Source organism: Schistocerca gregaria, chromosome 3 (genome assembly GCF_023897955.1).
Source record: "Schistocerca gregaria isolate iqSchGreg1 chromosome 3, iqSchGreg1.2, whole genome shotgun sequence".
Taxonomy (NCBI): domain Eukaryota; kingdom Metazoa; phylum Arthropoda; class Insecta; order Orthoptera; family Acrididae; genus Schistocerca; species Schistocerca gregaria.
In genome coordinates this window covers 714,182,640-714,204,010 of record NC_064922.1, presented here as the reverse complement: position 1 = coordinate 714,204,010, position 21,371 = coordinate 714,182,640, and the positions used below count along the sequence as shown (strand labels likewise).

At 44.3% G+C, this 21,371-nt stretch overlaps 1 protein-coding gene across 1 annotated transcript in view; it reads left to right on the top strand.

Annotated features, from left to right (window-relative positions):
- Positions 1-21,371, top strand: part of LOC126355569 (pickpocket protein 28-like) — a 137,653-nt gene that overhangs the window by 77,855 nt on the left and 38,427 nt on the right. The window contains exons 5-6 of the mRNA XM_050005931.1: positions 3,494-3,642; positions 8,475-8,676. Of these exons, the coding sequence (XP_049861888.1) occupies positions 3,494-3,642; positions 8,475-8,676 (351 nt within the window). The remainder of the gene's footprint in view (positions 1-3,493; positions 3,643-8,474; positions 8,677-21,371) is intronic.

Genomic DNA, 21,371 nt, shown 5'->3' with positions numbered 1-21,371 from the left:
ATTATACTCGAACATAATACGTGTTCCAAAATTCTGCAACTGATCGTTGTTAGAGATATAAGTCTATAGTTCTGCACATCTGTTTGACGACCCTTCTTGAAAACGGAGATGACCCGTGCTCTTTTCCAATCCTTTGGAACGCTGGGCTCTTCTAGAGACCGTTTCCCATTACACTTACTTGCAAGAAGATGCATCACGTTACTTGCAAATAAACTCAATTTTAATGGTTCTTCCAGTTGTTGATCGATATAAGCTGTAATGAAGTAGTTTCAAAAGGTGCATCAAGTACTGGGTATACACTCACAAATTAGCGACAGTCAAAATTTTTCCTATTTGATACATTATGTAGTTAGTTAAAAATTACTCTGGCTGCACTGATCACATAGTAAATATTAATAGTGTAGCTCAGACTGACTTCGTTTCGATTGATATACATTAACTTAGATGCACTATCTATACATAGATACAATAGATTTAAATTTTCTAGGACATCAGGTTTTCGTCAGAGATCAATAAAACAGTACTAAACAAAGTTGTAATTATTTTTTCACTTTTGGATTTTCCTTAGCGGAAAAATAACTTTTCTGAAAGTTCATTTCGTGGTGTACTTTTCATTTCATTGCGTAATTAACTATTAACGTAAACGCAAAACTACAGAGCACTGTAACGGGGTGTGTATCTTACGACGCGGTATATTACACGTGCGTCAGGTGAAAAACACTTTTGTAGCACTCATATTATTGCTCTCCGCATAAAAACAACAACTCAGACCTTTCGAGGCACGTGACCACTGCGACGCACTCCGTTCCGATAATCACGAAGCCACGATGTTCGCGTTGCGCACTCTCAATCGCGGCGGGTGTGTGGGGGATGTATATCATTATAGGAGGATTATAACTTGTAAATTGTTTCTAGAAACTTTTGTGGTCAGTTGATTACATCGATTAACGAAATGAGAAAGACAGAAAATGACCAGAAGTATGATTACCTATGACAGTCGTAAATTACTTCACCGATTAACTGATACAGAGACACTTGCTTCGTTGCCAGTGGCCCTCACCAGTTACATCTTTTTTGTTTTATTCTTTTCTATGCTGTATGCTACGTACCCTGGGCATTGTATCCAGTGGTACTATCGCTGTTCTCTTCGCTGGAAGGTCTATTTGATCTCCAAAAATCGTAATTGGTGTCTACTTCACTTATAAAGTTATTTCAGTCTCACAATTTTCCTTCACTTCTTTCTTGTCTTCTGCGACGTAAGGAGTTAAGTTGTGCTAACAATAGGCAGCAACCCGTTCTCACATCCTTCTAGAAACGACTTTATTTTGTACTTTAACTGTTGCTAGTTATGTTTTGCAGATTCTTTAGGTTGCTTAATCGCCTATGTAGCCTATTCCAACTTTATTGTGTTCTTAACACTTTATTTCACTTTGCAGTCCAACGGTTTCCTCTGTAGCTGTTACTTACTATTTTCTAGTTCATCTCTTTACATTATAGATAAGACAAAGTATTAGACACTTTTTATAGCTGAACTCAGTTGGAAAAAAGGAAAAATGCTATTATTATCCGCAAGATAAACTACTTATTCTATAATTAAGCACAAAATGTCAATTAATTCTTTGACATAATTATCAGTTCTGAAGGGAAAGGGGTTTTCTTGAATTGCGAAGCTCTACTTTTCTTACTCCTTTACGTACTATTATTTTAATCATAAATTTAGAAGCATATGCTATTACATTGGTCGTCCAATGTTGAAAATATCTTGATCTTGTAGCCTTCTTGAAATGTGATCGTAAATATCTTGTCTCTTCCTATTTTAACTGTATTTAGAAACGGATCGAGCAGGTTAACTGATAACTAATTTCTAGATATTCAGAAATGTTAGCAAAACAGGCATTGAAATATCGTATTTATCAGCCGAAAAAAGGCGTGAGTTTCAATTAAAAATGTCCTCCTCTCTACGCCAATTACATGATGTGTCTACGAGTACAGGTTGTGAAGCTAGAACGACGATATAGGAAGTTTGGATCTGGTCGTGATTCATGCACATGTAGCCAATGCGGTTAAGGGGATCAATCGTTTAAAGCAGGAAATGTGGGTTCGAGTCGCGGTCCGGCACAAATTTTCACAGTCCTCATTCCCTTATACAAGCAGTATATTGCTACCTCCTACGTATATCTCGCGAAGAGACCATAACAATAAAATCAGAGAGATTAGAGCCCACACAGAGGCATACTATCAATCTTTCTTTCCACGAACAATGCGAGACTGTAATAGAAGGGAGAAACGATAGAGGTACTCAAGGTACCCTCCGCCACACACCGTCAGGTGGCTTGTGGAGTATGGATGTAGATGTAGAGGTGGACCCGCCAGTATGAAAGCAGATACAGAGTGTTGCCAGTAGAGGAGCAGTGACAGTTGAACGGGTCGGTCAGGATAGTTGAGTGACTTCGAATCTGGACTAGTCACTGGATGTCGCTTGAGTAACAGAACCACCACTAACATTTAAACCTTTTAAAGCTGCCTAAGTCGACAGTTGGTAAGGTGATTGTGAAGTGGAAATGCGAAGAAACAACCACTGCTAAACCAAAACCAGGCAGTACTCGTGTACTGAAGGACGCGGACCGTTGATCATTGCGGAAACTTATTGTGAAAAGTCACATGACACATGAAGTCAGCAGAAGGAAACACTCGTGAGTTCCAAAGTGCTACCAGCATTCCACCTAACACAACGTGCGTAGGTAGTTTCAAATAGTGGGGTACAATGTTCTCATAAACCACACGTTCTTGTAGTCGAAGCCAAGCGGGGCTTGAGGTGGTGTAAAGTGCGACGCCACTAGAGAGTGGATGACTGTAAACGAGTGACTTGGAATGATGAATTACGCTAAGCTCTGTCACAATCCGATAGAAAGTTCCGGTACTGGCTAGTGCCTTCGGAATGTTATCTGACATCACGCGTAATTCCAACTGGGAATGCGGAAGGGGTGTCTTACGGTATGAGGGTGTTTCTCGTGGTTAGTGTGCGTCCTCTTGCTGCGCTTGAAAACGCTAAATGCGGAAGGATACGAACAGAATTTACAGTACTGTGCACTGTGCACAGTAGAGGAACAGCGCAACAATGCACCCTGTCATGAAGCAGCATCCGTGAGTCAACGGTTCGTGGACAATAACATTCCTGAAACAGACTGATCGCCCAGAGTCCCAACATGAACATAGTGGAACACCTTTGGCATGAGTTGCGACGACGTCTTCGCTTCGGGTCTTCAGGCAGAATGGGCTGCCATTCCTCCACACACGTTCAGACACCTCATTGCAAGTGTCTCGAGCAGAGATCACGCCGTCATAAAGGCGAAGTGTGGACCCTCCCTATATAAATATCCGCCTACTAGTGTTCGGATACTTTTGATCAGATAGTGTATTCATACCATTGTAGCGATTCTTGTAGCGGGATCTGTCCACGAACAGCTTTTTGCTTAAGTTATATTTTTTACAGGTGGGACAACCGTGCCACGAGATGCTGGTGGTCTGTCGATATGGCGGAGAAACCAGAGACTGTAACGATCTCTTCAATCCAGCGATAACGGACGAAGGAATCTGTTGTTCTTTCAACAAAGTACATCGCAATTTGTTGTTCAGGAATCCGTAAGTTGTTATATTGTTCAATATAAGATGCTTGATAACGTTTATCAAAAAGTCTTTCGGGTGGTATGCGACCATGTTTCGCTTAATGGGCTATAATGAAAAGTATAATTATAGCTCCTGATCAGGTGTTTTGCCTTAAAAGCATCTTTAGATCAGCTGTGTGAGACAAAGAACTAAGTATGGAACAGACATTTACATAACTTATGTATAAACAATACTTTTATATAAACATTGTTTAGGGCGATACTGGTGATTCTTAGGTTGTTTACATACATGATGTATACACGATGCCTGCTCAGAGTTAAAACACATTAGTCAGCATCAAAAATCAAACTGGCTGCCGCAGTGTGGCTAATTACAAAGTGAACGTTTTCGGCCACCATGTGGCTGTAGCGAACGGCGTGTAGCAAATATAAAATTATTACATATTTTTACAATAAGCGTTATATCAGAGTTCAGATAGTGGCAATTATGCGTGGCTAGTGCTAAAATGGATTATTACATAAAATCTTCGTTTCTTAAACACATTGAAGACAGATCCCGAGTTTACTCTTGTTTCGTATGCCATCTGTTGTGGATGGATCGTTAGATAACTCGTTTTTGCTACACGCTGCCTAAAGACTTAGTCTAGTTCGGTATTCACACCTGTACACAACGTAGCAAACGTTTACTTCTGCTTATTTAGCATCGCGCGTGTGTGTGTGTGTGTGCTGATATTTCAAATATTTCAGAAAACGGAAGGGAATGAATGACTTGTAAATACTTTCGGAAGTTTTTCGCCAACGAGTATTCAGATGTTCCAAATGAATTTGTAGATCTGAATGGCTGAAGTAATATATTAATACCTCTGAGGACGAATCCTGTAATAGTAGGAGCTATGGAATGGTAAGGTACCGGACTAACCGGACTAACATTAATTGAGACATCCTTTAACAGACGGCCGGGGTGGCCGAGCGGTTCTAGAAACTACAGTCTAGAACCACACGACCGCTACGATCGCAGGTTCGAATCCTGCCTCGGGAATGGACGTTTGTGATGTATTTAGGTTAGTTAGGTTTAAGTAGTTCTGAGTTCTTGGGGACTGATGGCATCAGAATTTAAGTCCCATAGTGCTCAGAGCCATTTGAATCATCCTTTAAAACAAATTTATTAACGAACGATTCTTACTCAGCACTTATTAAAGAAACGTATTGTCTGACTCCTAGTTTTCGAAGATGAATAAGATGTTTTAAACTGTGACTAGATGCTGTGTGTCCATAAGATGTGCGATCAACTTACGCGTTACAACAATAATTCTAATCATTGTATATGTAGAAGTTTGTTCCATCATTTACTGTTAGTTGTTTGTACCACAGATTTGATCTGAAGTCGATGTTAAAGTAAAACGCTTAATCAGTAGCAATAACAATAATAGTAGTCAATAAACTCTAGCTACTAGGACAAGAGTGAATTTTTGTATGATGTTAATTTGTAACCCGCTAGTCGCGCTTTCGTTGTAAACTGCAGATTCTTTACACCATAGAAAATAAAACTTATTTCTGGAAAGCACTTTAAAACAAATATTAGTGGTAGTGTTGAATCCAATAATAATTCTGTAGTGAAATGCAAATGGACTCGACCAGATGATTTATTAAATACACAACACAGCATGGTGGCTGTACACCTATACATACGGTGATCAATTCTGTACCAGTATAAGACAAGAAGGTCTTCATAATCCTGCATTATGCCTTTTATATTTTATCCTACAGCCGCAAGAGAGGAGGTGGTGGACAGCGATTTTTAAAACTCTCGCTCTTTAGCATTATCAGTGTCAGCGATTCCTATTAAACAATATCTCAAGTTATTATTCACTTGATAGTACAAATGTAACAAAGCACTGTAAATGTTGAGTGACCTGTTTATAGTATTTTAGTGTATCTAAAAAATAATACAACATTAATTTTAAATATTTGAACGTTGATTCACATCCGATTATTTGTGGCTCAGTTGAAATATGAGATCTTAAATTGTGATAAGTCCTGACACGATGGCATACAATGAAAATAATTAACAGATTCAGAATTAGGAACTAATTCTATATCATCTATATTTTAGATATTAAAAGGACTGTTCTTCAAAGTGCGAGACTGGTTTGTTCTAACGGATGTTTATTAATCCATTTCAGATTTTGCATGATCTTTTTCAAAATACTTTCCTCCAACCTGAATGCATTTTTATGGCATCTCTAACCGTCCTCGAACACATGACGCAGGCCAGTCATTGTCAGGTTATGTGGATAAAAAAAAATCACAGGGTGCAAGTTCAGAGTTATAAGGCAGATGCAGTACACTTGTAATTTTAACTGAGTCAGAAACTGCATGCCATCCTCTTTCACAAAAAAGTCAACACCCCGTGTGAAAAAGTTTTGGTCGTTTGTTTGCAATGTGCTTCCTCAGTTTAGGGGTGGAACTGCATGTTCGTAATTATTCACTGACAGTAAAGGAATTTGGTCGTCATCACTTTTTCTGCAGATGGAACAACTTTCGCCGTTTTGGTGTTGGATAACCAGGCGATTTACACAATGCGCTGGCTCGTTTTCTTTCAGGATAGTAATGATGCAGTTACGATTCGTCACTGGTGATAACAGAGTCCAGAAACGCATCCTCTCCATCAAAAAAGAGACGCTGCATCTCATGCCTCTTCTCCATTCGCATAGCGTTTTGTCCGGGAATCAACAGATGTGGCATCCAACTGGCACAAACATGTGTCGTATGGAGATGTTCATGCACAGTCGTAAAGACACTACCATGCGAAATTCTCAACACTTTACGGATGTTACGTAGTGTTATCCGCTGATCCTCACGGACAATAAGAGCACCTGTGTTGGCATTGGCTTCAGTCATAGCAGAAGCCGAAACACTAGGTCCACCTTGCTTAACACTGACACGTCGGCATTCTTCGAAGTCCCTGAACCACCTAAATACTGTTGCAAGAGGTATTGCATCTTCCCCGTACGTTTGCGGCAGTTTCAATGGATGTATGGTTTTATTCCGCTGTGCTGTTCCTCGTGTCACCTCCATTGTATGGTATGCGAAGAGCAGAGAGCGTCTAGAAAATAGAGCGTTATTACGAACTTGCCGAAACGAGAGTGCTACCGTCTGCGGTCGTTATACACTACTTGCTATTAAAATTGCTACACCAAGAAGAAATGCAGATGATAAAAGGGCATTAATTGGACAAATATATTATACTAAAACTGATATGTGATTACATCTTCACGCAATTTGGGTGCATAGATCCTGAGAAATCAGTACCCAAAACAACCACATCTGGCCATAATAAAGGTCTTTATACGCTTGGGTATTGAGTCAAACAGAGCTTGGATGGCGTGTATCGGTACAGCTGCCAATGCAGCTTCAACAGGATACCACAGTTCATCAAGAGCAGTGGCTAGCGTATTGTGACGAGCCAGTTGCCCGTCCACCATTGACCAGACGTTTTAAATTGGTGAGAGATCTGGAAAAATATGCTGGCCAGGGCAGCAGTCGAACATTTTCTGTATCCAGAAAGGCCAGTACAGGACCTGCAACATGCGGTCGTGCATTATCCTGCTTAAATGTAGGGTTTCGCAGGGATCTAATGAAGAGTAGAGCCACGGGTCGTAATACATCTTAAATGTAATGTCCACTGTTCAAAGTGCCGTCAATGCGAACAAGAGGTGACCGAGACATATAACCAATGGCACCTCATACCATCACGCCGGGTGATACGCCAGTATGGCGATGACGAATACACGCTTCCAATGTGCGTTCACCGCGATGCGACCATCATAATGCTGTAAACAGAACCTGGATTCATCCGAAAGAATGACGTTTTGCCATTCGTGCACCCAGGTTCGTCGTTGAGTACACCATCGCAGGCGCTCCTGTCTGATGCAGCGTCAAGGGTAACCGCAGCCATGTTCTCCGAGCTGACAGTCTATGCTGCTGCAAACGTCGTCCAACTGTTCCGTGGAGATGGTTGTGCTCTTGCAAGGGTCACCATCTGTTGACTCAGGGATCGAGACGTGGCTGCACCATCCGTTACAGCCATGCGTATAATCTCGACTGCTAGTGATACGAGGCCGTTGGGATCCAGCACGGCGTTCCGTTTTACCCTCCTGAATCCACTGACTCCATATTCTGCTAACAGTCATTGGATCTCGACCAAGGCGAGCAGCAATATCGCGATACGATAAACCGCAATCGCGATAGGCTACAATCCGACCTCTATCAAAGTCGGAAACGTGATGGTACGCATTTCTCCTCCTTACACGAGGCATCACAACAACGTTTCACCAGGCAACGCCGGTCAACTGGAGTTTGTGTATGAGAAATCGGTTGGAAACTTTCATGTCAGCACGTTGTAGGTGTCACAACCGGCGCCAACCTTGTGTGAATGCTCTGCAAAGCTAATCATTTGCATATCACAGCATCGTCTTCCTGTCGGTCAAACTTCGCGTCTGTAGCACGTCATCTTCGTGGTGTAGCAATTTTAATGCGCAGTAGTATATTTAAAAACACGCTCCCTTGAAAAATCCATGGTACAGTTAAGAAACTGTCACCGAAACCAGAGAAATAACTCGTTCTTCGTCTTTGCTGACTAGTCCTCGTATATGCCAAAAATTAAGAAGAAGAGCCGCATAGCCAAACAAGCTTTATGCTTTACATTATTTTGACGTTGCTTACTTTTTGCCGGTTTGAGGATGGTGGAGTGTCCCTTTCGTGGTGTGGCAGCACGCAGGCCACTGGTGTATTGTGAAGAGTGGGGCAGGCGGCTTAGCAGCGCTTTGTTTTGGGTGTGGTTGTCAGCCGCGACCTGTCGGACCTCAACGTGACGTTCCCGGGCACGCCGGTGGACTGGACCCCTGAGGCCGGCTACCCGCCCGGCACGGACGAGGGCGCCTTCCCGCTGCGGCCGCGCGGCCGCGGCACACAGCTGGGCCTCACGCTGCTGCTCGACTCGCAGGCCGACGAGTACTTCTGCTCCACCACCGCCAGCGTCGGCTTCAAGGTGAGCCGTGCGCGCTGCGCACACGCGCTACCAGCTGTTGAGGAGAGCCCGAACGGAGCTTTCTGAATAAAACAATTCGAGTTTCACCCTTCTAATTGAATTCTAAGTGTGTTTTTTTATCGCTGCACATTTGACGCGCCGCGTCAACGGTTGTAGCAACTTGGTGTGTCACCTCTGACGGCGCCGCTAGCTGGCTGCAAGCAGGGTATCTTTACGGAATTAGATAGTGTTTTGTTTTCCAACATTGCGTGGCTTTATCTCTGTGACAGGTGAGTGTTCATATCGGTAAACATAAACGCTATACCGTGTGTCTTGACTTGTGGAGTTTGCTTTGTGTTGTTTAGCTGTTCAATTTTGCGTATTCGACGAATTTTGCTCGTACCTGTTTTACGTATTTGGTTTGTGGGTACCAATATGCCCCGTTTCAGCAGTCGAGTGTTTAAGAAAAGGCAAAATGAGTGGAAGAAGAAATCTTTTGTTGTTTCGAAGGGAGAAGCTGCTCAGACTGCTTCACCAACTACTCCAAATGCATGTGATAGAACTTCTTATAGCAAGAAACTTTGTGACACCAAAGAAAAATTTTAGAACTATGAAAGTGACAGTAATGATGTGAATGAAATAATTAACATTTCCTTGCTCGGTAATATTTTGAAACATAACGTATTATGCCAAGTTTGCAAAGAAAGAGGACTGGAATTGAAAATAACTTCACACATTGGTTTGGCTTATAAAATGTTATTAATGTGCTGCATAAGTTTCGTTTTCTAATCCTAACAGTATTCCTCGTAGCTGTAATAGTGGAAAGAAGGTGTATCATATAAATGGTAGGCTAGTGTATGGCTTGTGTTGCATGGGCAAGGACAGTGCTGCAGGGACAATGTTATGCGGCATTATGAACTTGCTAAAACCGCCGACTAAGTTTGGATTTTATAATGAATTGGTGGGATCTTCTGCTGAATATATTGCTCAAGCAACAATGAAGAAAGCAGTCGAAGAACCTCTGACAGATAATGGGAATTGTAGAGATTTAACTGTTTCTTTAGATGGATTCTAGCAACGTAGACGTCATAAATCTCTAAATGGAGTTGTGACAGCTACCAGTGGAGACAGTTGCAAAGTAACTGATGTTGCTATTCTCTCAAAACATTGTAGATGTAAGGGAAATACCAAGGACGAACATAGTGAAAGTTGTGAAGCAAATTTTCACGGCACGAGTGGAGCCATGGAAGTAGAGCGAGTGAAAGAAATTTTTTCCAGATCACAGGAGTGATATAATGTACGATACGCTAACTATCTAGGAGATGGTGATTCTAAGGGATATAAAGCTGTACAGGAGCTCAAACCTTATGCCAATGAAATTCACATTAAAAAACAGGAGTGCATTGGACATGTGCAGAAGCGCATGGGGACTCGCTTGCGCAAACTAATGCAGACATTAGGATCCCAGAAGCTTAGTATGGTAAGACCCTTGGAGGAAGAGGACGATTGACAGATGAAGCAATTGATAGATTGCAGAGATATTATGGGTGTGCAATTAGGCAAAATCCAAGAATCTTTGAGCATATGAGAGCAGTATGGGCTTTATTTTTTCATACTGCATCAACAAATGAGCACACACAACATCCTCTGTGCCCCACAGGTGATGACTCATGGTGTAAGTACCAATCAGGAAAGGAATATGCCCATAAAAACAGTTTACCATATTAAGCCATATTCGGAGACTTATCACAGCAAAGTTAATTATAAAAGTGTTTATATGGGAAAACTCAAAATCCAAACGAAAGTATAAATAATTTAATTTGGATTAGGATTTCATTTTGGATTGTATGATGTAGTGGCAACATACAATGAAGGAAACATTATCAAATGTGATGTGCTGGAACGTTTAGGTTTCCAACCAGGACACAACACCACCGAGCGAGGTGGCGCAGTGGTTAGCACACTGGACTCGCATTCGGGAGGACGACGGTTCAATCCCGTCTCCGGCCATCCTGATTTAGGTTTTCCGTGATTTCCCTAAATCGCTTCAGGCAAATGCCGGGATGGTTCCTTTGAAAGGGCACGGCCGATTTCCTTCCCCATCCTTCCCTCACCCGAGCTTGCGCTCCGTCTCTAATGACCTCGTTGTCGACGGGACGTTAAACACTAATCTCCTCCTCCTCCACAACACCATTTCTACATTGCGCCTAATTGATGAAGAAAGACTAAGAGGTGCAGGAAGAAGAGAAAAAAGCCTACAACATGCAGAAAAAGGAAGAAAAGACCAGTGAAAAGAAAACTAACACTGGAAAAAGAAGAGGATGCTGATAATCCATTATATGGGGCAGGAATGTATTAAAAATCTTTGGAAGCCATTTCCCGTAACTTTAAAATTTTCATCTTTGAGGAACATTTTCTCAAAAACTGCTAACAGTATTTCAGTGAAATTTCTGCACAATATTTTTTACTTCTTTTACTTCATTCTTATAACAAATTGTAAAAAATATTGTATAATTCAAGAGTTACAGAAGAAAAAGTGCAAAATTTTAGAGAAAATAGTAAGCTGCTGTTTAAAAGAATTGTAAAACAAAAACCAATAAATATTTCTTAACATGGCATTATAACTTTCTAGAGAAATTTTCACTGAACATGTAGTCCGAATTTCAGAGCAATATTTTTAATGATTTTAGAAGAAATGTTCCTTCTATTTGCTAAAATTAACATGGAGGTGATGGATCGTTCCGCCTCCCCTTAAAATCATCCAATGTAATATCTGTATCCACCCTAGTCTACTAGTAGCAATTGCCAGCAATAAGAGGCTAGGTATCGGCTGCAATTCGATATGCCATACGTTCCACGAGCATCTGAAGGAAGAAGGAAAATCTAGTTTAACGTCTCAGTGACATCGAAGTCATTAGAGATGGAGCACCAGTTCGGATAGTGTCAAATATGGGGAAGGAGATCGGCCGTGCCCTTTCAGAGACAACAAACTGGAATTTGTCTGGAGCGATTTAGGAAAATCACGGAAAACCTATTTGTGGATGGCCGATAGCGGATTTGAACAAGGTTATGCAGATACCGGGTTTGTATAAAAAGCAGTGAATCCTATTTTGTTTCTGATATGACTCTGACTCGGCATGCTCCCTGCCGACACCTTAGATGGAAATGGACGTCACATTCTACATCTAAATCTGTATACATACTCCGAAAGCCAGCATAAGGTACGTGGCGGAGAGTACCCTCTACCACTATTAGTCATTTCCTTTTCTGTTTCACTCACAAATAGAGCGAGGGAAAAACGACTGTCTAAATGCCTCCGCATGAGCCGTAATCTCTCTAATATTACCTTCGTGGTCCTTAAGCAAAATGTGCGTTGGCGGAGGTAGAATCGCTCTACAGTCAACCTCAAAAGTCGGTTCTCGGAATACCCTCGACAGCACTCCTTAGAAAGAAAGTCGACTACCCTTCATGGATTCCCGTGTGAGTCCCAAAGGCATCTCCATAATTCTTGCCTGTTCCTTGTTGTTGGAACGCACCAGTAACAAATCTAGCCGCCGGTCTCTGAATTGCTTTGTTGTTGTTCCTTTAATCAGGTCTGATATTGAGCCCAAATGCTTTTACGGATGAGTCACACTTTCATAAAGTGCTCCCAATAAACCGAAGTCGATCATTCACCCTGCTGCTGTCCTGATATGCTCATTTCATTTCAGATTGCTTTGAAGTGTTACCCTACATCGAAGTGACTGCGTCAAGGAGCACGCTCCAAACAGTGTATTCGAAGATAATAGGTTTGTTTTTCTTAATCATCAGTATTAACTTACATTTTTCTACATTTAGGGCTAGCTGCCAGTCATCACACCAACTTCAAATTTTGTCTCAGTAATTTTGTATCCTCTACAGTCACTTACCGCCGACAGCTTCCCATAAACCACAGCATCATCAGCAAACAGCCTCAGTCTGCTGCTTACCCTGCGCGCCAGATCATTTATGCATATAGAAAACAATGGCGGTCTTATCACACATTCCTATGGCACTCCTGACGATACCCTTGCCTCTGATGAACACTCGCCGTCGAGAACAACATACTTGTTTCTGTTGCGTACGAAGTCATCAAGCCGGTCACACACCTGGGAACCTAACCCGTACACTTGTACCTTTGTTAACAGTCGGAAATGCACCACCGTGTCAAATGCTTCACGGAAATCTGGGAATATGGAATCCGCCTGTTGTCCTCCATCCATGCTTTCTGAGACTATGCTGATTTTCCCTGTCAAGGAAATTTAGTATATTCGACCTAAATACACTCCTGGAAATTGAAATAAGAACACCGTGAATTCATTGTCCCAGGAAGGGGAAACTTTATTGACACATTCCTGGGGTCAGATACATCACATGATCACACTGACAGAACCACAGGCACATAGACACAGGCAACAGAGCATGCACAATGTCGGCACTAGTACAGTGTATATCCACCTTTTGCAGCAATGCAGGCTGCTATTCTCCCATGGAGACGATCGTAGAGATGCTGGATGTAGTCCTGTGGAACGGCTTGCCATGCCATTTCCACCTGGCGCCTCAGTTGGACCAGCGTTCGTGCTGGACGTGCAGACCGCGTGAGACGACGTTTCATCCAGTCCCAAACATGCTCAATGGGGGACAGATCCGGAGATCTTGCTGGCCAGGGTAGTTGACTTACACCTTCTAGAGCACGTTGGGTGGCACGGGATACATGCGGACGTGCATTGTCCTGTTGGAACAGCAAGTTCCCTTGCCGGTCTAGGAATGGTAGAACGATGGGTTCGATGACGGTTTGGATGTACCGTGCACTATTCAGTGTCCCCTCGACGATCACCAGAGGTGTACGGCCAGTGTAGGAGATCGCTCCCTACACCATGATGCCGGGTGTTGGCCCTGTGTGCCTCGGTCGTATGCAGTCCTGATTGTGGCGCTCACCTGCACGGCGCCAAACACGCATACGACCATCATTGGCACTAAGGCAGAAGCGACTCTCATCGCTGAAGACGACACGTCTCCATTCGTCCCTCCATTCACGCCTGTCGCGACACCACTGGAGGCGGGCTGCACGATGTTGGGGCGTGAGCGGAAGACGGCCTAACGGTGTGCGGGACCGTAGCCCAGCTTCATGGAGACGGTTGCGAATGGTCCTCGCCGATACCGCAGGAGCAACAGTGTCCCTAATTTGCTGGGAAGTGGCGGTGCGGTCCCCTACGGCACTGCGTAGGATCCTACGGTCTTGGCGTGCATCCGTGCGTCGCTGCGGTCCGGTCCCAGGTCGACGGGCACGTGCACCTTCCGCCGACCACTGGCGACAACATCGATGTACTGTGGAGACCTCACGCCCCACGTGTTGAGCAATTCGGCGGTACGTCCACCCGGCCTCCCGCATGCCCACTATACGCCCTCGCTCAAAGTCCGTCAACTGCACATACGGTTCACGTTCACGCTGTCGCGGCGTGGTACCAGTGTTAAAGACTGCGATAGAGCTCCGTATGCCACGGCAAACTGGCTGACACTGACGGCGGCGGTGCAGCTAGCGCCATTCGACGGCCAACACCGCGGTTCCTGGTGTGTCCGCTGTGCCGTGCGTGTGATCATTGCTTGTACAGCCCTCTCGCAGTGTGCAGAGCAAGTATGGTGGGTCTGACACACCGGTGTCAATGTGTTCTTTTTTCCATTTCCAGGAGTGTATTCACCTGCCAGGGGTCCGTATTGTAGATTTATTGTAACTCTTGCCTTGCCACAGTGGATACACCGGTCCCCGTCAGATCACCGAAGTTAAGCGCTGTCGGGTGTGGCCAGAATTTGGATGGGTGACCATCCAGGCCTCCACGTGCTGTTGCCGTTTTTCGGGGTGCACTCAGCCTCGTGGTGCCAATTGAGGAGCTACTAGACCGAATAGTAGCGGCTCCGGCCACAGAAAACCATTTTAACGACCGGGAGAGTGGTGTGCTGACCACACGCCCCTCCTATCCCCATCCTCATCTGAGGATGACACGGCTGTCGGATGGTCCATATGGGCTACTTGTGGCTTGAAGACGGAGTGCTTTCTGTAGGCTCGGTCGAAACTTAAAAATACAACTTTGTATCGAATAGCATCATACCATCAAACTTGCAAAATCGGCTATTGGAGACGTTTGCGATGATCCAGCATGTGTTCGGAAGGATTTGGATTGGATTGATGGGGTTAACTAGACCAAACTACGAGGTCATAAGTCCCTCTATCCTACATATATCAAATCCGGAGGAGTCCTCAGAGACAAAGGACACAGAAAAGCAAATCCTAAGGAACTCGACTGTAACCGATACTCAGTAAAACCAATAGAAACAAGCAAGTAGAAATAAGAGAGAGAAGAGGGTGAAGGTGGGTGAAGTGCTCCGCCCTGAAAGCAGCTGGAGGCCCCTGGGATATGTGATGCGACACGAGTCCACTCTCTGCATCCGACCGGCGTTTCCTCACCCCCATTGCCCAAGAAAACTAGCAACGCGGACAAGCTGACAAAATATCAGGAAAGAGAACAACGACGATCAGATAGTGAACCGACAACTTGTGAAACAGAATAAGAAAAATTAAAAGAGTGGGAAGTGGAGGAGCCAGACCGAACCACCGAAAAAGGGCAACCATGGGTCCCAACGGATCAGAGGAGGTGACGGGACACCACTCCAGTACTCTAGCTCACCAAGGGCAGTAGAAACTACCTTTACATTAAAACGTCAGATCAAGTCAGCCACTTAGGCATTGTCCGCTAGCACCAGAGGTAAAATTTTCGGAAGGGAAACCTACCCAAAGCAGCTCTTTTTAGAAGGCGCAAATGCTTCTAAGACGTTGAGAGAAGTTAGAAGACGAACCCCGGGCAAGTCGGGCTTCTACGACCAGAAACGAGGACAGTGTGTTGTATTGAACTCAGACGGGTCATTAAGTGTCGGAGAGATCGCGGAACAGGTAGGAATTAATAAATGACTGCGGAAAGAACCAACCTACCGAGGCCGCCTATTGGGGAGTTGCATCAGGACACTGACCCTGCTTCGTGGTCAACGATTATCAGGCCGGACGGCATCGCAGCGCCTCCCCAGTACCCCTACAATCCCGATGTGTCTCCGGCAGTCGTTTTCCTGTTCCACCGAGTGAAGACAGCCATGATACCGTACAAAGATCAGAGCGGCTTTGACGCATTCATTGAAAGGACTCTCAGAGAGCATTCTATGCACTGTTTGGCAGGAGTGTATCGCTGTCCAAGGATTGTTTTGTCCGCACCGATATCTTCAACACATTTTTCCAAATTTTTACTATATTTTCATACAAACCCTGTATGAATGTCTAACCATTTCTGTCACAGCAACAATTACAAGTCGGTTAGGTTAGATTTCATATCTTGAAGCAGTGCGGAACAGTCAATTATGTTACATTCATTCTATCTCTAACTTTAGCCTGGTGGACGTAATGCACTCCTGAAAATTGAAATAAGAACACCGTGAATTCATTGTCCCAGGAAGGGGAAACTTTATTGACACATTCCTGGGGTCAGATACATCACATGATCACACTGATGGAACCACAGGCACATAGACACAGGCAACAGAGCATGCACAATGTCGGCACTAGTACAGTGTATATCCACCTTTCGCAACAATGCAGGTTGCTATTCTCCCATGGAGACGATCGTAGAGATGCTGGATGTAGTCCTGTGGAACGGCTTGCCATGCCATTTCCACCTGGCACCTCAGTTGGACCAGCGTTTGTGCTGGACGTGCAGACCGCGTGAGACGACGCTTCATCCAGTCCCAAATATGCTCAATGGGGGACAGATCCGGAGATCTTGATGGCCAGGGTAGTTGACTTACACCTTCTAGAGCACGTTGGGTGGCACGGGATACATGCGGAAGTGCATTGTCCTGTTGGAACAGCAAGTTCCCTTGCCGGTCTAGGAATGGTAGAACGATGGGTTCGATGACGGTTTGGATGTACCGTGCACTATTCAGTGTCCCCTCGACGATCACCAGAGGTGTACGGCCAGTGTAGGAGATCGCTCCCCACACCATGATGCCGGGTGTTGACCCTGTGTGCCTCGGTCATATGCAGTCCTGATTGTGGCGCTCACCTGCACGGCGCCAAACACGCATACGACCATCATTGGCACCAAAGCAGAAGCGACTCTCATCGCTGAAGACGACACGTCTCCATTCGTCCCTCCATTCACGCCTGTCGCGACACCACTGGAGGCGGGCTGCACGATGTTGGGGCGTGAGCGGAAGACGGCCTAACGGTGTGCGGGACCGTAGCCCAGCTTCATGGAGACGGTTGCGAATGGTCCTCGCCGATACCCCAGGAGCAACAGTGTCCCTAATTTGCTGGGAAGTGGCGGTGCGGTCCCCTACGGCAGTGCGTAGGATCCTACGGTCTTGGCGTGGATCCGTGCGTCGCTGCGGTCCGGTCCCAGATCGACGGGCACGTGCACCTTCCGCCGACCACTGGCGACAACATCGATGTACTGTGGAGACCTCACGCCCCACGTGTTGAGCAATTCGGCGGTACGTCCACCCGGCCTCCCGCATGCCCACTATACGCCCTCGCTCCAAGTCCGTCAACAGCACATACGGTTCACGTCCACGCTGTCGTGGCATACTACCAGTGTTAAAGACTGCGATAGAGCTCCGTATGCCACGGCAAACTGGCTGACACTGACGGCGCCATTCGACGGCCAACACCGCGGTTCCTGGTGTGTCCGCTGTGCTGTGCGTGTGACCATTGCTTGTACAGCCCTCTCGCAGTGTCCGGAGCAAGTATGGTGGGTCTGACACACCGGTGTCAATGTGTTCTTTTTTCCATTTCCAGGAGTGTAGTTGACGTTTTGGACGACGCGCCTGATAATGTTAGAATCTTCGTTGACCGTATATGGAAATGACAAATCCTCATTTGTCAACATTCTGATATAAGCATCCTGTTTCAACGAACTTAACATCTTGAGCAAAGGGTACTATATGTCTCACAGACTTACCCTGGGCGCAGCATTCCTTGCTATCACCATACCAGGGTACTTCCATAGTCTATGAAAATGACAGTACCACGCACAGCGATACATATGATTCGTTTGACCATGTAACAGGTCTCCAGACCGTTCGACCCCTGTTATTCCCTCTTCACCAACGTTTGACTAATTGCTTTGTTGGCAGGAAAGAGATAAAGGTCACCAAATGAAGCCGTGTGAACCTAATAATGAGAACGGTTTTTCTAGTGAAGTTCTACTCCAAAGAAACGTTTCTCATGATGACCTCTGGTACATTCATTCGGAAACGTGGCGGGAAGGGTCAGAGTTGACGTCATAGCCCATGGGGAGAAAATATGCGGATGTTCATGGGTAGATACAATAATAATTTTTTGCAGATGAAAAGAATCTATGGATGTAGATATTTCCGTATGTATCTGCCTACATCCCAAACAAAATTACTTTGTGGCTAAAAGGGAAAAATCGTGTAACTGTTCTTATTTACGCAGATTGCATTCCGCAACGGCTCAATACACAAGTTAAAATTGGCAGGCCCACTGACTGTTAAATGAACATCTCGCTAGTTCACCATATACTTACACGTGTAATGTAACAGCAGCTGCTTAACGTCTGAATAGCTGCTGTACCGTCTACAGTAACAAACGTCGATTACACGATTACTGATATCTATTTATAAAGCGATATGTAGATCTCTCTGAGACGCATCTTCCATTGGCACCTTTTCTTACGACCTGAACGCTGTGTATGTACCAAATATGACACGAATCTTTGAAATGTGTTTACAAATACACTCAGTGCAACTCTTATTATGGTGCTAAGTGCAACAGGCTATCATGATTAAGATTGCGGTGGAGTAATGTACATACGGCAGATGAACCATGAAATTAACAATACAAAAAATGTTATGATAATTGTAAGACGAATTAGTTTGAATTTCAACTGTTGAATAAATGTGATGCGAAAAATTATACATAATATTTGTCAAGATTACGGCAGTCTGTGTTGCATTTAAATCTGGTTATCGGCAGTGTCGAAATTCTTATTTTACGGATCGTAAATTACAAAGTCAGAGTATTGCATGTGCAGAATCGATTATTATATTTTTTCCCATTAACGTAAGTAAACAAGAAGTGTGTTATGTTACGCTGTTAGATGAAGAAAATAATAAGTATAAGTCTGATTCAAATAACATACAAAACATTCAGAAATTAATTCAAAATAAAGCTCCAGAATCAAGTTTGCAGATTAATTCAGAACATTCAAGACTAGTGTCAGAATCTCGACACACAGAACGTGTTAAAGTGGTTTACAGAGTTTCAACATTCGAGGCGGGAAATGCAAATCACAGACTGGCCGAGGTATTGCTGCCGAAGGTCAATGATAGCGGGTCTGTGCGGCTGGTCCCGGCTGAGGTTCGAGACCTCCTTCGGGAATGGGTGTGTGTGTGTTTGTTCTTAGGATAATTTTGGTTAAGTACTGTGTAAGCTTAGGGACTGATGACCTTAGCTGTTCTGATGACCTTAGCTGTTAAGTCCCATTAGATAAAAAAATAAATAAATGAAAGCGGGTGCCGTTGCGAGTGCCAGAGCAGACCCGTGGCGAACAGGGCTTCCACTGCCATGAGTAACAGTGACGCATTCAAGATCGTAGTCCGCTATGTTTTTCACATTGATGGTTCGAATGTATTGTGGCCAGGGCATTTTCGACAGCAGCGATATACACCACACATTTTCCTCTTACTTCTCTTTATAAAATAGGGTGCACTATAAGTCATTGAGTTAGTTTCGTCATTCCTCCATATCGGCTCTTCACTTACTGTTTAACACGGTGAAAGTGATATACTCTATGGTGCTACTTACAGGTGATTAATAAATTTCAGAAATATAATCCGCTCTTCGGAAACGTGCTTATCGCTCTACGACAAGATCACACATTCCTCAGCAAAGATATGACACTGCCAAATTCTGTTATTAATATTCATATAAACCTGTATATAAATCGAAGGCAGCCTTGAACACATTACTGCCTAGTGCTATTGCAAGTGGAATGCCACTGCCTCCCTTTGATGTGAGAAAAGACTTACTCAGACAGTTACTTGTGAGGGTACAGTTTGATATGGAATCCCAACCATGGTGCAAATAAGTTTTTCACATACAGAGAGCAGTAACATAGATAAAAGCCATGTTAATAACATTGGTAAAAATACCTTATGGCCAATAGGGGACAAGATGCCGTAATACTGGATTTTGTTGTTGGCGCACATATGGCAATCAAACCACCCAAATAATTGATTTTCAACTAACTACCCAGGTGTATTAGCGGATAAGAAAAAAATGGTTCAAATGGCTCTAAGCACTATGGGACTTCACATCTGAGGTCATCAGTCCCCTAGAACTTAGAACTACTTAAAGCTAACTAACCTAAGGACATCACACACATCCATGCCCAAGGCAGGATTCGAAACTGCGACCGTATCGGTTGCGCGGTTCCAGACTGAAGCGCCTAGAACCGCTCGGCCACTCCGGATGGCCGGATAATAAAGACGAAATTTTTAGTAATACAGTAAAATTAATAAGGAATCTGTCATTTTCTGGCGTAGACTTGCCATGACATCTACTGTATGTTAGTCCTTAACTTTGATCAGCATGCATGCATGTCGGCATGTCGAAGGAACATGCACTGCAGTGACTACAGCCGTTTTGAAATACATAGAATGTCTTTGCAGATACGAATACGAGCAACCATTGGCTGTTTAAGGGAACGACATTGAAAATTTGTGCCGAACCGGGGCTCGAACACAGATGTCCCGATTTGTGCGAGCGTCGCTTTAACCGCTTTCGCTAACTGTGGACGACTCATTGCCAGATCCAAACCTCCATATGTCGTAGTTCCTGCGGCACAACGTGTACTCGTTCACACATTATGTAACTCCCGTACGGGTGAGGGCATTTTAACTGAAAGTCGCTGCCTGGTATTGGCGGATTAATACGATATTTATTGCCTGTTTCATTATTATTATTCCCTTGAATGCTTGTCCGCAGGAACATTGAATCGTTCTTCTTAGGAAGACAGGCACAGCAAGATCGTATTTACCAGCTGATCCCAGGCGGCGACTGTCAGTATTAAAATGTTCTCCCCTGTACGTGACGCTCTGCTCCAGCCACTGTCAGCTAGGCCTTTTCCTATCAGCGTCCTTAAACCGTGTTTGCAGGATTGCAGGTGCATGTTCTTGTATGACGAGCACTCAGGCAATCTATTACCCCACGACTCGCCCGCTAAATCATTCGAGGACACAGAAAATGTCTGGGACAGTTTGGAACAGAGGGTGAAATGAAGCAGTCAACATGCCTACACTTCGGACTACGGCATCTAACCGTAAACGGATGGCTTCAGCTGCACATGAAATACACGAAGAAACTAGTTCACTATAGTCGTCGCCTAACTGAGGCAGTTATCAATGCAAGAGGCGATATTAGACATTAATGCGATATATGCTGGGGGTTGCACACTTTTTTTATCCTATTTGCTAACTTCGCTACCGGGCGTCAAATCGAGGAAGTCTGGAAAACTACACATCACCAGTAAGCACAACAACGTTCAACCGAAGAGTTTAGAATAGCTACCATAGGAGGTGTACCAGATGCTGCCGCGCGGGATTAGCCGAACGGTCTAGGCGCTGCAGTCATGGAC